Source organism: Hesperophylax consimilis, chromosome 23, assembly GCF_061612785.1.
Source record: "Hesperophylax consimilis isolate HC1 chromosome 23, BYU_Hcon_1.0, whole genome shotgun sequence".
In the NCBI taxonomy this organism is placed as follows: domain Eukaryota; kingdom Metazoa; phylum Arthropoda; class Insecta; order Trichoptera; family Limnephilidae; genus Hesperophylax; species Hesperophylax consimilis.
The window spans coordinates 20,327,859-20,340,069 of NC_142858.1; the positions used below are offsets into that span (position 1 = coordinate 20,327,859).

Here is a 12,211-nt window from a genome sequence, read left to right on the forward strand (position 1 = left end):
AACGTTTTGTTCCATGTTTTTAAAACATTTTGTTCAATGTTTTGAAAACATTTTGTCACAGCAGACCCATCTTTGGAGTTGTAAAAACTGTGAAATTATTGGAAAGGTCTGAAACAATGTCCAAAACACACCTAATTACCGTATCCATACAACCACTCCCACCACTGAAGAATAAACCGAAAGAAGTGTATTGTGGGCGTGGGGTGCCCATAATGAGATCCAATTTCCTTTACTTCAGATGAAATTAATCAAACTTTTAAATACATTTTAAAATAATTAATTTCATTGGCGTATCTGGGGCTAGGTCTTTACAGATCACAATTCCAGGGATTTTTAACCCTTTTCCCATGGACCCAAATGGTCAAGTTGAAATGGTTACAGCTAGTACTGTCTTCTCAACACGTCTTTGATGTCTTTGTGAATCAGCAAACCTTTAAGCTACTGATGTCATAAAAAAGGTGAACAAGTTGCCTTTATTCTATGGTATGTCTTAATTTAATATGTAACTGATTTCCTATTGTTTGCTTCACACTATCCGTTTTCCAAATGTAGTTGATGAAAGTGCTATAATATGTAAGTAACCTCTGAGTTATGCGGCAGGTACTCTAGTAAAAAGCAGCAGTTCCTGCAGGAGCTGGTGTGCGGCTGGGGCTGGCGCAGTGCGGGCGCACGACTAGCCCGATGGCTGCAGCCCGAAGCAGCCGTGCGGCCCGAACAGTGCCGCCTGTGGGTGGGCGGGCCCGCCACAGCCGGCGTACAGCTGGCTGTAGCGCTGCTACTGCGCGACCAGGACGGCGCACCCGTGCAGTGCCCTGGCCTGGCCGTGGAGCTCACCGCGCGTCTGCAGGACCACAAGCCCGGCTCGCGCTTCTACACGGTAAACCCGCCGCCACCTCTACATTTGCCCTACCAGGTTACTGTCAAAGAGAATATGCGCTTTCAGTGCATTACAATGATGAAGGTAAATGCCATAGCTTTACATAAACTAGCTTTGTTGTGTTTTAGTCCACTAACAATTTAGTCAGGGCCGTCGGTTTCATAGTTTTCCTTATGTTCTTGCTGGTTCTATAACAAAACAGAACAGTGACACAAAAGAACAATGAAGAAATATAACAAACACACATTGAACCTAACCTGTTCTTTTATGTTCTGTATTGTCACTGTTCTGTTTTATCCGGTTACCGTTCTTGCTATATTATCTATGTGTGTGTCACGGTAGAACAACTATAGAGACAACTTTAAAAACTCTCGGTAATCACTTTATTCACATTATTTAGGTTCTACTGTGACTAACTTATTTTTCATTTATCATCATTTCATAACCTACCTGTTTTAAACGATCATTGCAGTTTTTAAACAACAAATGAAGGTTTGGTCAATGTCTATAAATATCAACATCTTAACAGAAATGTAGTAATCAAGATTGTTTTTCTAATCATAACTATGTAGTTAGAATATTACAGTTAGTAGATTTTTCAGAGGGATAGAAGTTCCTTTCGCTTATTAGCTTTTCTTGTATTATTTCTTGCGGAAGAAAAAACACATAGAAAATGTATCATTAGGATTGTTGTTGACCACTGGTTTGTTTAGTCATGATGAATTACTTTGACTTGTTGGTTGATGTATGTACCTAACTCATTTCACATCAGCCTGTGGTCCAGCATATGGTCGCAGACAGGAGTCGATGAATAAGTTATTGCTAAGAGGAAAACTTCAACATTGTTATCACATTTGTTGGATTTATACCTAAAATTTACATCACGCTTACATCCTTCATTCAGCAAATAAAATAAAGATTTGTTAAATTATTTACAGTACAAAAAATATACATTTATTGAACGCCCTGAGGGCTTTTACAAACATTATTCAAGTCGTTCAAACTTTACTTGATAGTACATACTGCACTTTTGGGTGTATCATTTTAAATCAGTGTGTGATTACAGTCTTTAGCGTAGTCATGGCCAGAAATAACTAATTCCTTCAATTAAATATAACATTTTGTTAAAATTATAGGGACGATATATTAACTACTTCCTTAGGGTATTGGAGTATGGATTTGGATTGAGTTAGGAGTATATTAGTTCGATTCCCATTGCAGTGCAAACATATACTGATTAGCATTGTGACGTTGTGTTACGTGTGATGTGCGTCAGAAATGTGGCTTTACGGCTGCGGTGAGGAATAAATAAATAGATAAATATAAAATAAATAAATATGAAACCCTGTTATTATCGTGCGACAGGAACCCACAAGAAGGGGACATTCGTGTGGACTCTCACTGGTGTCCAAGGTGACCAGCAACGGTCACCTTTCTACCCGGGACCCTGCTGCAATAATTTCTGAAGTTCTATCTCTCTACCTACTGTAGTTCACTTAACCATTCTAATGTTTAGTTGTTTTCTTTTTAAATCTGTTTTGTAATGGTACTTTGCAAATATTTTTCTTTTTTATTTATATTTTCATTGAACTATTATTCGTACATGAGAGCCAAGATTAGAATACATAATTATGTATCTCATAAGTATTACATTAAATTTATCTCCATTTGCATAACATTTTAACACATTCGCATTTCATTAACATATACTTACATTCAATCAATGCCTCATAACTCAAAAGGTAGTTTTCTATTTAGAAACAAAACTAGTCATAAAGTCCTAAAAAACATATATACATAAGTTTTTAAGCATAGCCTTCCATGCAAGTTGTTATTCAAATTCCTTTTTGAAATTCTTTAATCTAAATCAGTTGATTAAAAGTTTGCCATAATTGATTTCACCCGAGACGGCCCTGTTTTACAATAGACACCACTGTTTGTATTCCTTATTTACTTAACACACTAATACTATTGAAACTTGCCCGAGGCAACAGAAAGTAGTGCCTGTCTAGAATAGGTGTATCATTTTGATGTTTTGTATTAGAATGTAGTTACATACTCATTTTCACAAAATACAGTTAGTATGTAATTCATAAAACAACCAACAAAGGAAAGATCTTATCCGAAGATGAAAACCTTTTTTTTATTCTGCAGAACATTTGCTCTACTGACTTGCCAGATATGCACAATGGTTAACTTCAAATAAAGCTATCATTGAGAACGATATATAACTTTTATCCTCTGAATCTGAATTCCGCAGATATTTCACCATATGTAATACTTCCATACAATTCTTGAATCAATAATGAAGTTCTCTAAAGCTAACAAAATTATTCGCAATTTTTAGATACAAAATGACTTATCTCTATTATTTTACACAATGTTTGAAATAACAAAAACTATTTTGCATAATTGAATAATGTGTGAAAAAGCACTGATGTATGATATTCTGTAGGGCCTGAACAACTACTCGTTGGAAGAGCTGCACATGATAGTCCCAACCTCAAACCAGCCTCGGGAGGTGCTTCGTGTGAAGCAGGCAGTAGGGGACCGCATCATGGCCAACTGGGTACCCCGCCTGCCGGGTCAGTATACTCTGTCGGGCACAGTGGACGGGTACCCCATGACCTCGGTGAGTAGTCTAGCTATTTGCTGACCAGTGACGATTAACCCTGATGAGTGACAATGACCACTGAAATTTCTCCTCTCGCCTACAGACGCTCACGGTGGCGGTGGCAGAGGCTCCCGAGGGCGCAGCACCCAGCGTGCCACCCCCCAACCCCACTGAGGAGGCCCCCCCTAACAACACGCGCATGTTTGTCTACAAAGACTCCGCCGGATTGAGAGTTAGAGCCTTTCCATCTCTACAAAGTGAACAAGTTGGTTTAATACCCACAGGTTGTGCGATAACCTTTGACGATGTGGTATGTACTTCAGCAGTGGCGGTAATCAGCGTGGTAGCGTGCTTGTGTTTTAGTTTGGTTTTTGTAAATTTTTGATTAATCTTCGTTTTTGGTTTTCTAATTTGTAAATAATTCATTATTATTATTATAGAATTCATTCCCTTGAGAACTTTCATGCGCGAGAAACTAGAAACTGTAGAGCTGGCTGCTCCAGTGCGATGCCAGCCACATGCGAAGCCAATCCACACAGTCAGTGAGCCCTCCACAGCAGCTGGTGGGGTTTTCTCCCGAACCTCTCAGTCAACTTGGGTGTACTTGTTCTACTTGTGCACCACTCTGCCCGCCACAGTGTGCAACACAGGGCAGGGTGGTAGAGTGTTCTCATTTATTTAGCATGAACTTATAGGAACCTTCATTGAATGCATTCTAAGATTACAAACATGAAATTTTTATGAAAAAACAATATTATTCCCCCAATAAAAAAATTCCTTTATCATTTTAAACAATTGGCATTCGGGTTCTTCATGTTCATTTATTCATTTGGTTTCTTTAAATAATTTTTTTTATTTTATCCAAAGTAATAAATCTAGTCTTATAATTTATTATTCTTTTTGCATTTAGAAAACTTTTCTTTAATTTTATCTCTTGTTAAGGGGGACATGGAAAGTTTTTTATGGTAGTTACTAAAACACAAAATATACGGAAGAAGCATTATTATGAAGCATAGGCTTTATTTAAAACCTATAAAGTGCTCTTTCCCTGCAGGCTGATCTCCTGAAGGCTGGTCAACTGGAGCGCGGAACCGGGCACGAAGCTGAGCCGAAGATGGTCCTCTCCTGCTGTACTCTGGGACGAAAGGGCTGCGAGTTCTGCACTGTCACAGGTTTAACGGGTGGAGCTGGTTGCGACGTGCTAGGCTGAGGAGCGAGGCACTTCTTCACTCCCCCCAACCTATCCAGCTGCGCCGACAGGAGGTTCGGGTCGAAGAGGTATTCCGATGTGGGCGGAATCTTTCGAAAAGGCGTCTTGGACGTATCCGTCGCTGATACCTCGCAATGCCCCCTCTCGTCGATACTCAATGTGGCTAGCCCGTTTGCCGCAGATCATCTGCATGATGTTTTTGGACACCCTCTGGGACTCAGACCCCGCCGCGAAGAGAGACTGCACCTTCTCAAAAAGAGTGGAAGTGCTCAGCTTCGTGCCCGGTTCCGCACTCCAGTTGACCAGCTCCAGCAAGGAGGCCTTCAGGAGATCGGCCTGCAGGGAAAGAGCACTTTATAGGTTTTAAATAAAGCTAAGTAAATAATATAAGTTTTATTGTAAGGTAAAACTTTTTCATTACTGTACCCTAGCTCTTTATTCAAATGCAGCCAACACAATAGAACCTCGAAAAATTTTCCATTGCTACCACACTTACTCTATATATTATCAGACCCACAAAATTTGCATGATACTTTTTTTATTCCACTCTACAATTTTTACAATACTTAATTTGAATCCCTTTTTGAAAGCATGCTCAATTATTTATTTTATTAAAAGAATACCATACCTATTTGACCATGAAACAAACCAAAAATGGAACACAAAACAAAAAAATAGTACACAATATCAAAGCTTTTTATTAATTAACTAGCTGTACCACGTCACGCTTTGCTGTGGCTCAGTCTATCTGTGCAGATAGAGAGACTATACTGAGTTACTTTTGCGTCGAACAGATGGCGCTGATTTTATAAAAATGCACATTCTTGCAACAGATGGCACTGTTTTAAAAAATAGCGTGATTTTATATAGATGTCACAAGTGACATCTATATAAAATAGGTATATAAAAGCACACGGGTATTTTAACCCATTCATGACGAAGGTGCCATATGGACCTCGAAAAAGTGTTGGACCTCAATTAGTCACATCATGCCGATATATTAAAATGGCGATGCGAAATTCAGTTTTATGTAGTCTACAAGCATGTACGAACACGTTTGTCTTAGAGGCGCTCAGTTTGTTTGCATGTGCCGGCGTGGACAGACGTGTATAAACAGAGTTTGAAAAAAAGTGCAAATTTTTCAAAATGTCAAAGCGAGTGAAGTAAGTAATCCAATTAACTTATGTGTAGATTTGATTTTTTTTTTCCAAAACCGTTTATGATCCGTAAAGAATGAAATTTACTAACTATTTATAGACATACTGTTACAAAAATAATCCTTATTGTATCAAAGAGAGTACTTTGAATTGAAGATTTTGATTTTTGGCTCCATATGGACCTTTCGGCAGATCTCACTATACATAAATTGTAATTTTTCGCAAATTTCATTGTTTTTTCGTGTTTTTTAGGGGTCTGACTGTTGAAGAAGTGATGTTACTGCTTGAAGAACAATCGGATACGAATTTGGAGGATGATGAGGTAGTGGATGTGGATGTGTATGTGGAGCCGCCAAATGAGAGTGATTTGTCCGGAGCAGATTCAGCTGATGAAGATGACGGTGGAATAATTGCCAATATTTCTCGAGCGCAATTGTTTTCTAATTGCCAAATCGTAAATCGCCGTCGACACAAAAAGGGACAAGATACGCCCGATTATGATTCAGATCAAGAGAACCCTAATCTAGAGCATTTCGGAGACGAGCGTTTGGATTCAACTTTCAGTGACTTCGACATAAATTTATTCGACGCTTCAGCATCACACGGTCAAGCGTCTGCAAGCACTTCTTTCGAGCCTCCTTTGAAACGATGCCGTGTTAGTACTGGAGACAGAGTGAATGATCCCGCTGAACCACCTTATCGCATTCCAAAACGTATGCCTGGTCCGAAAACTATGTTTCAATGGAAGTCTAACGATGTGACGCCAATTGTTTCTAGCATATTTCCCGAAGGAAATTATACCGACGTAGCTGCTTTATCACCGGTGGAATTATTTGAACTAAATTTTGACAACGAAATGTACGAATTCATCGTCACAGAATCCAACAAATATCAGACCAAGCAAGACCCTGAAAATAGTCATAAAGTATCACCTTTAACTGTCGGGGATATCAAAGCGTACATGGGTATACTTATAACATCGGGATTATGCCCGATTCCATCAACTCGATTGTACTGGAGCAGCTCTCGCCCTTTCTACAATAAGCAGATTGCGTCCACCATGTCTCGTGATAGATTTGAACAGATACACAAAATGATACACTTTGCTTCACCAAATCAGTTCAATAGTGCAGACCGGATGTGGAAGTTACGTCCATTTACAGATAGGCTTATTGAACGGTTTATGCGAAACTTCCACCCAGAAGAAAATTTAAGTTATGATGAATCGATGATTCCATACTATGGCCGCCATGGATGTAAGCAATACATAAAAGGCAAACCCATTCGATTCGGATATAAAGTGTGGAGCCTAAATACACCCTCCGGTTACTTGATCAATTTTGAGATCTACCAAGGCAGCAATCCCCGGATTCCAAAGGAGTATGGTGTTGTAGGCTTGAATGCTTCACCACTACTTATGTTGGTCGATCAATTGCCAGTGGAAAAGCGCGAATTGCCATATCACTTCTACTTTGATAATCTTTTTACGGGTATGCCATTGCTGTACTATTTGCATTTTTATGGATACAATGGCACAGGTACAATTCGAGACAATCGGATTCCCAGTTCATCTCCTATCCCCAAGAAGAAGGCAACAATGTCAAAATACAACAAAGGTGTGCTTTCTCGAGGACATACTGAAAGTGCGCAGACATCATTTGGCAAGACCCCCATCTACGTTACTCAATGGGTTGATAACGCTGTTTGTTCTGTAGCTTCAACAAAATACGGAAAGAATCCATTGGATCTAGCAAGCCGTTACTCACGGAAGGAGCAAAAAAAGATCAGTATACAGAGGCCATATGCAATTCATCAATATAACACGAATATGGGCGGAACTGACAGAATGGACCAAAACGTTGCATGTTATCGCATTACTGTTCGCCAACAGAAATGGTGGTGGTCCATTTTTACCTGGGCCATTGATGTAACCATTCAGAATTGCTGGCTTCTGAAGCACAAAGCCACGGGCAATTTTAAATTGGGGCAGTTAGAATTCCGTGAAGAAATATCAAAGCATTACTGCGAGAAGTATTCTATCAAGAAATACTTCAAGGCACCCGACAAACTCACCAAAATAGGTCAAACGGCGATGCAGTATGATACCTCCGTCCCCCATTATCCTGGGCCAATACCGATAACTGAGACTAATAAGGGAGGAAAACTGTCTTGTGCATCTTGTAAAAGCAAGCAGCGCATCCGTTGCATCACATGTAAGGTCGGACTATGCGTGAAATGCTTCGAGGGCTATCACACTAAATAATGTTGTTGAAAATTACACTTTTTGAACAATAAAGATGAAAAAATGAAATTTCTGACTAGTTATTTGCCGAAAGATCCATATGGACCTCATCCTTCTCGAGGCTCCTGGGGGATGAGGAGACTATTTTTTTTAAATTCCGATTATTCTACTTTCAAAACCAACCACTCTGTGAATTTTCTGCGCGAAATTCGAAAAAAAAATAGTTCGTCATGAATGGGTTAATGTAACATTTTGTCAAAATTTAAATGCAATCAGTGAAGAACTTTCGAGATTTAAGATTTTGATGAAACGAACATTTACATTTTTATTTATACAGATACTAAAATTGGGAAAAAAGGGTCACAATGTATATATTTTATACATATACCTATATGGATTAAATACCAAGCTTTATGGTTTCAGCCAGAGGTAGTTATGATACTAAAATTAGTTGCCACTTCAGGTGTTGAACGGGGACGGGGTGTGGGTGCGCCTGAGCTCGGAGTCGGCCAACCACCTATGCACCACTGGCGAGACAGACGCCTGGTGTCTGCAGTACAACACGCATGTGGGCCGGTCTCTACTGTTCCCCGACGAGGAAGGGCAGGTGGCACCACTAGCTCCGCGCCCACCCACTGAGGAGCCGCAGAACAATCGCATCCGCATACCGCATCTCACCGGAGTGCGCAGCGCCGCCAGCTCTGACGCGCGCATCATAGGAGGTGTGCGCCACGCCACGGTCGTGGGCATCCAGCAGACATACTCCAATGAACTGGAGACCTGGGCACAGCTGGACGCCCCCACGGTCAAACAGCTCGAGCTGGAATCACTGACTGGCGAGTGCTGGATCAAAGTCAATAGGTCTGATCTGGAAACCATGGTGTACGAGAACCCTCAAAGTAATTACCATTCCCAAATGTATTCAAATCACCTTACTTGTGACAGCTGTTAGTTATTTGTTTTGTACTATTTTTAATTTTCAGACAATTCTGGGCATATGGACAATCCCATCCCGGCAAATCAATCTACTAGACAATCAGAGGAGATTGTAAGGCTTCATTTTTTTAATATTTCATGAACATGTTTAATACTCAAAGGGGACTAGATAATAAAATGTACATTGGTTGTGTTCTAGGTTGACAATCAAAGAGAACTATCTGACATCGCTCAAGGGGGCAGTGATGAGAGACCAGTGTAAGTTTCAACTATTGTGTAATGCTTGCATCTAATATAGTACCTACATTAGTTAAAGCGATCATCAGTACAACATTGTTTGATATTTCCAGTGAAAGGAAAAGGAACAAGAATGGAAATGCTGTCGCTGGTCCATCTCACAAAAACGGTTTGTTATTTCATTGAGTATAATACATATGTAGAAATTAAAAATTATGTCTATATCGTGCTGCAACATATCGCTGACTTTAAAACATTATGTTTTCTTTAGTTCTTTCAGAGGATGAGTTTGAGAAATGCATGGATAAAAATGGACGGCGAAGTGCGTACGATTTACTGCATCAAAGTCAAATGATGTCCAGGGTATGTGCTGTCTTTGAAATAGTTATTTTGTCTTTGTTTTTATTTCGGGTTTTTTGGAATTGGACAAATAAAATGATGAAGTTCCTGGAAAAAGCATATGTGTAACTTCAGCTGTATGTTTCAGTTTGCCGATTGGAATTCACCATCTAATGAGTTGGTATTTGAAGAAGCGTTCGAGAGGGATAGATTGGTAAGTTTTTTTTACCTGTTTATCTTTTAATATAATGTATGTAAGACCGAGATGAGGCTCATTCTAACTGTGCTTGCAGCGGGTGGTGCAGGAGGATGGGGCTTCCCCCGAGGGGGTAACTGAGACCGTTGTACCAGCTTCTGAAATGCCACACGGCCTCAGCCCCTCCATGGCCGAGAGCGCCCGTGCTGTGTTTGCTGCTTTCATGTGGCACGAAGGTAAGCCTTCACACATTACTTCTTATACCCACTATTTAAAGAAAAGGAGAAGAATTGAACTGTTCCAAAACAGTTCTTAATATCACATGTCTTAATAAAGGAGGGCCTAAATATGTGCAAAATTATAATCTTGAATATGTATTTCAGGAATTGTGGATGATGCCATGACATGTGCTTCATATTTGAAGTTTCATCCGAACCTTCCAAAGACTGGGTCACAAGTGGTTACCAGAGCCCCGTCACAGTTTGCCAATATTCCACAGAGACATTCTGTGGAAGTGTCTAATGCAGGTAATTTATACACATTAAAAATCTCAGGAATTCGGAAAATTTCCAAGAGATCACGAAAATTTCTATAAATAGCATATATTTATATTTTTTAGGAAACTACCTAAATATCCAGCAGTCCACCCTGGAATCGCTGACGCGTTCGGCCAACACGGCAAATGCTAATCGCCGCAAGAGGAACTCTGCAGCGGGAGGTGTGGAGGTGGACGTGATTCGCGAGGAGGAGGAAGCGCGCGGCGAGGGGGAGATCATCTGCGTGCTGCCGGCCTCATGCCGAATTCTCGTGGGCCTATGGGATGCACTGGCTGCAGCCCAAGCGCGTGCATGTATCGATCCCCCACGCCCAACAGACAAGTACTGTATAACTACTTACCACTGAAACTCAGTTAATTTAACTTCAAATCAATGAAAATCACTCAAGACTCTCCTATAATGTAAATATTTTATTTTAGGCCTGGCTCATCTAAGATGTCGGACTTAGATTTGAAGTTTGACAATGATGATGATGACGACTCTATGGACTCTATCTCCAGGCTATTGCGACGCACTCAAGCATTTCATGAAAGTAAGGCGTTATTATTTCATTATTTCCACAGTTGGCTTGGTTTATATTACTTCAGATTTTTGCTTGTTCTTACCCTTACAATATTTTTTTAAATTTGAATGGTTTGAATTTACTATCTGAAATATTTTTTTTTATTAAATTAATTTTTAATAACATTGAAATCTTATTGTTTGATCCAGCACCACGGATGAGAAGCCTCCAAGGTAAGTGTAACTTTACAAAACATTGTGTTTATACTTTGTGTCAATAGTGTGCCTGCTATACATGTAAGTACATGTCCCTGGTTGCAGGCATAGCAGTGACAGAAGTGTTCCGTAACTGTGACAAACACCCATGTGAGCTGTGCGAAGAGATGGTGGAGCTGCCTGTGTCCCAGCACATGCAGCAGGCGCACCCGGGCTGCGGCCGGCCAGCAGGAGGGCTGGGCTACAATTACACCGGCCTATTCATCCGCGGGTGGAGAGGCCTCTGCGGCGTTGCAGGAGACGGTGAGTGTATATATTTACCAATAGGTAGTCATAAGTTTTTGAGATTATCATTTATTAACTGTAATAATATTTTTCAGGCTACGTTGGACCCGGGTACGTGTTTTGTGAGAAGTGCAGGGAAAAGTACATAGCAGCCAAGATGGTAAAAATCGACTTGCCGCCGAGGTCGGTGACCCCTGAGCGCCGCGACTCGGCGCAGCTCCGTTCTGGTGCTGCCCAGCACCGCGGCGCGCATGCCGTACTCAAACGCAATGCCATGTTTCTGCTAGAGCTGGAATCTGAAGCCAGTCAAGGTGAGCTGTATATGCGTATAGTGTGTACACTATTATAACCTATATAATAATCCAGCATAACTGAGAATGATAATTTTAAAAACATTAATTATCATTATCTCGTACTTTGTTGTATTTTAAATTTTATCCAAACCATTCCAGATGACAGGAAGGGTGTAACGTCTCGCGATCCAGGATTGCCGCCATGGCATCCCATGCCGCCCTTCACTGCACAGGAATTATTAGGCTTGGAGGCACCAGATGAAAGCCCTTCAAAGGTAGACATGCTTTCTTTAGTGATTCATTATTTGATTTCAAAATAATTTTTAACACAAATGAAATTTATCACTATGTATTTACTTTTGGGCTATTATGCCGTGTTTCACTTCCTCCTTCTTTAGCCAATGCTTTGGATAGCGTCTACCATCAGAGCAGATATGTACATTGTTGTGAAGTGTGTTTATATGTTCGTAGAAGTAATACTGTGTTGCGCACGTTAATCCTCTTAGAACCGGTATTTCAGTAAAATAATTAGTGAAATTAATGTTTTCAAC

The 12,211-nt window shown here is 40.3% G+C and overlaps 1 protein-coding gene across 3 annotated transcripts in view; it reads left to right on the forward strand.

The window, feature by feature from the left end:
• Positions 1-12,211, forward strand: part of hiw (MYC binding protein highwire) — a 116,200-nt gene that overhangs the window by 88,364 nt on the left and 15,625 nt on the right. The window contains exons 31-47 of one of the 3 annotated variants that reach the window (XM_089645845.1): positions 601-961; positions 3,333-3,509; positions 3,595-3,801; positions 8,564-8,999; positions 9,084-9,148; positions 9,236-9,294; positions 9,387-9,442; positions 9,545-9,636; positions 9,761-9,826; positions 9,906-10,044; positions 10,192-10,335; positions 10,428-10,686; positions 10,785-10,897; positions 11,077-11,100; positions 11,188-11,385; positions 11,463-11,678; positions 11,820-11,935. In XM_089645845.1, coding sequence (XP_089501971.1) covers positions 601-961; positions 3,333-3,509; positions 3,595-3,801; positions 8,564-8,999; positions 9,084-9,148; positions 9,236-9,294; positions 9,387-9,442; positions 9,545-9,636; positions 9,761-9,826; positions 9,906-10,044; positions 10,192-10,335; positions 10,428-10,686; positions 10,785-10,897; positions 11,077-11,100; positions 11,188-11,385; positions 11,463-11,678; positions 11,820-11,935 — 2,728 coding nt within the window. The remainder of the gene's footprint in view (positions 1-600; positions 962-3,332; positions 3,510-3,594; positions 3,802-8,563; positions 9,000-9,083; positions 9,149-9,235; positions 9,295-9,386; positions 9,443-9,544; positions 9,637-9,760; positions 9,827-9,905; positions 10,045-10,191; positions 10,336-10,427; positions 10,687-10,784; positions 10,898-11,076; positions 11,101-11,187; positions 11,386-11,462; positions 11,679-11,819; positions 11,936-12,211) is intronic. The other 2 variants (XM_089645846.1, XM_089645847.1) reach the window with 2 other exon arrangements.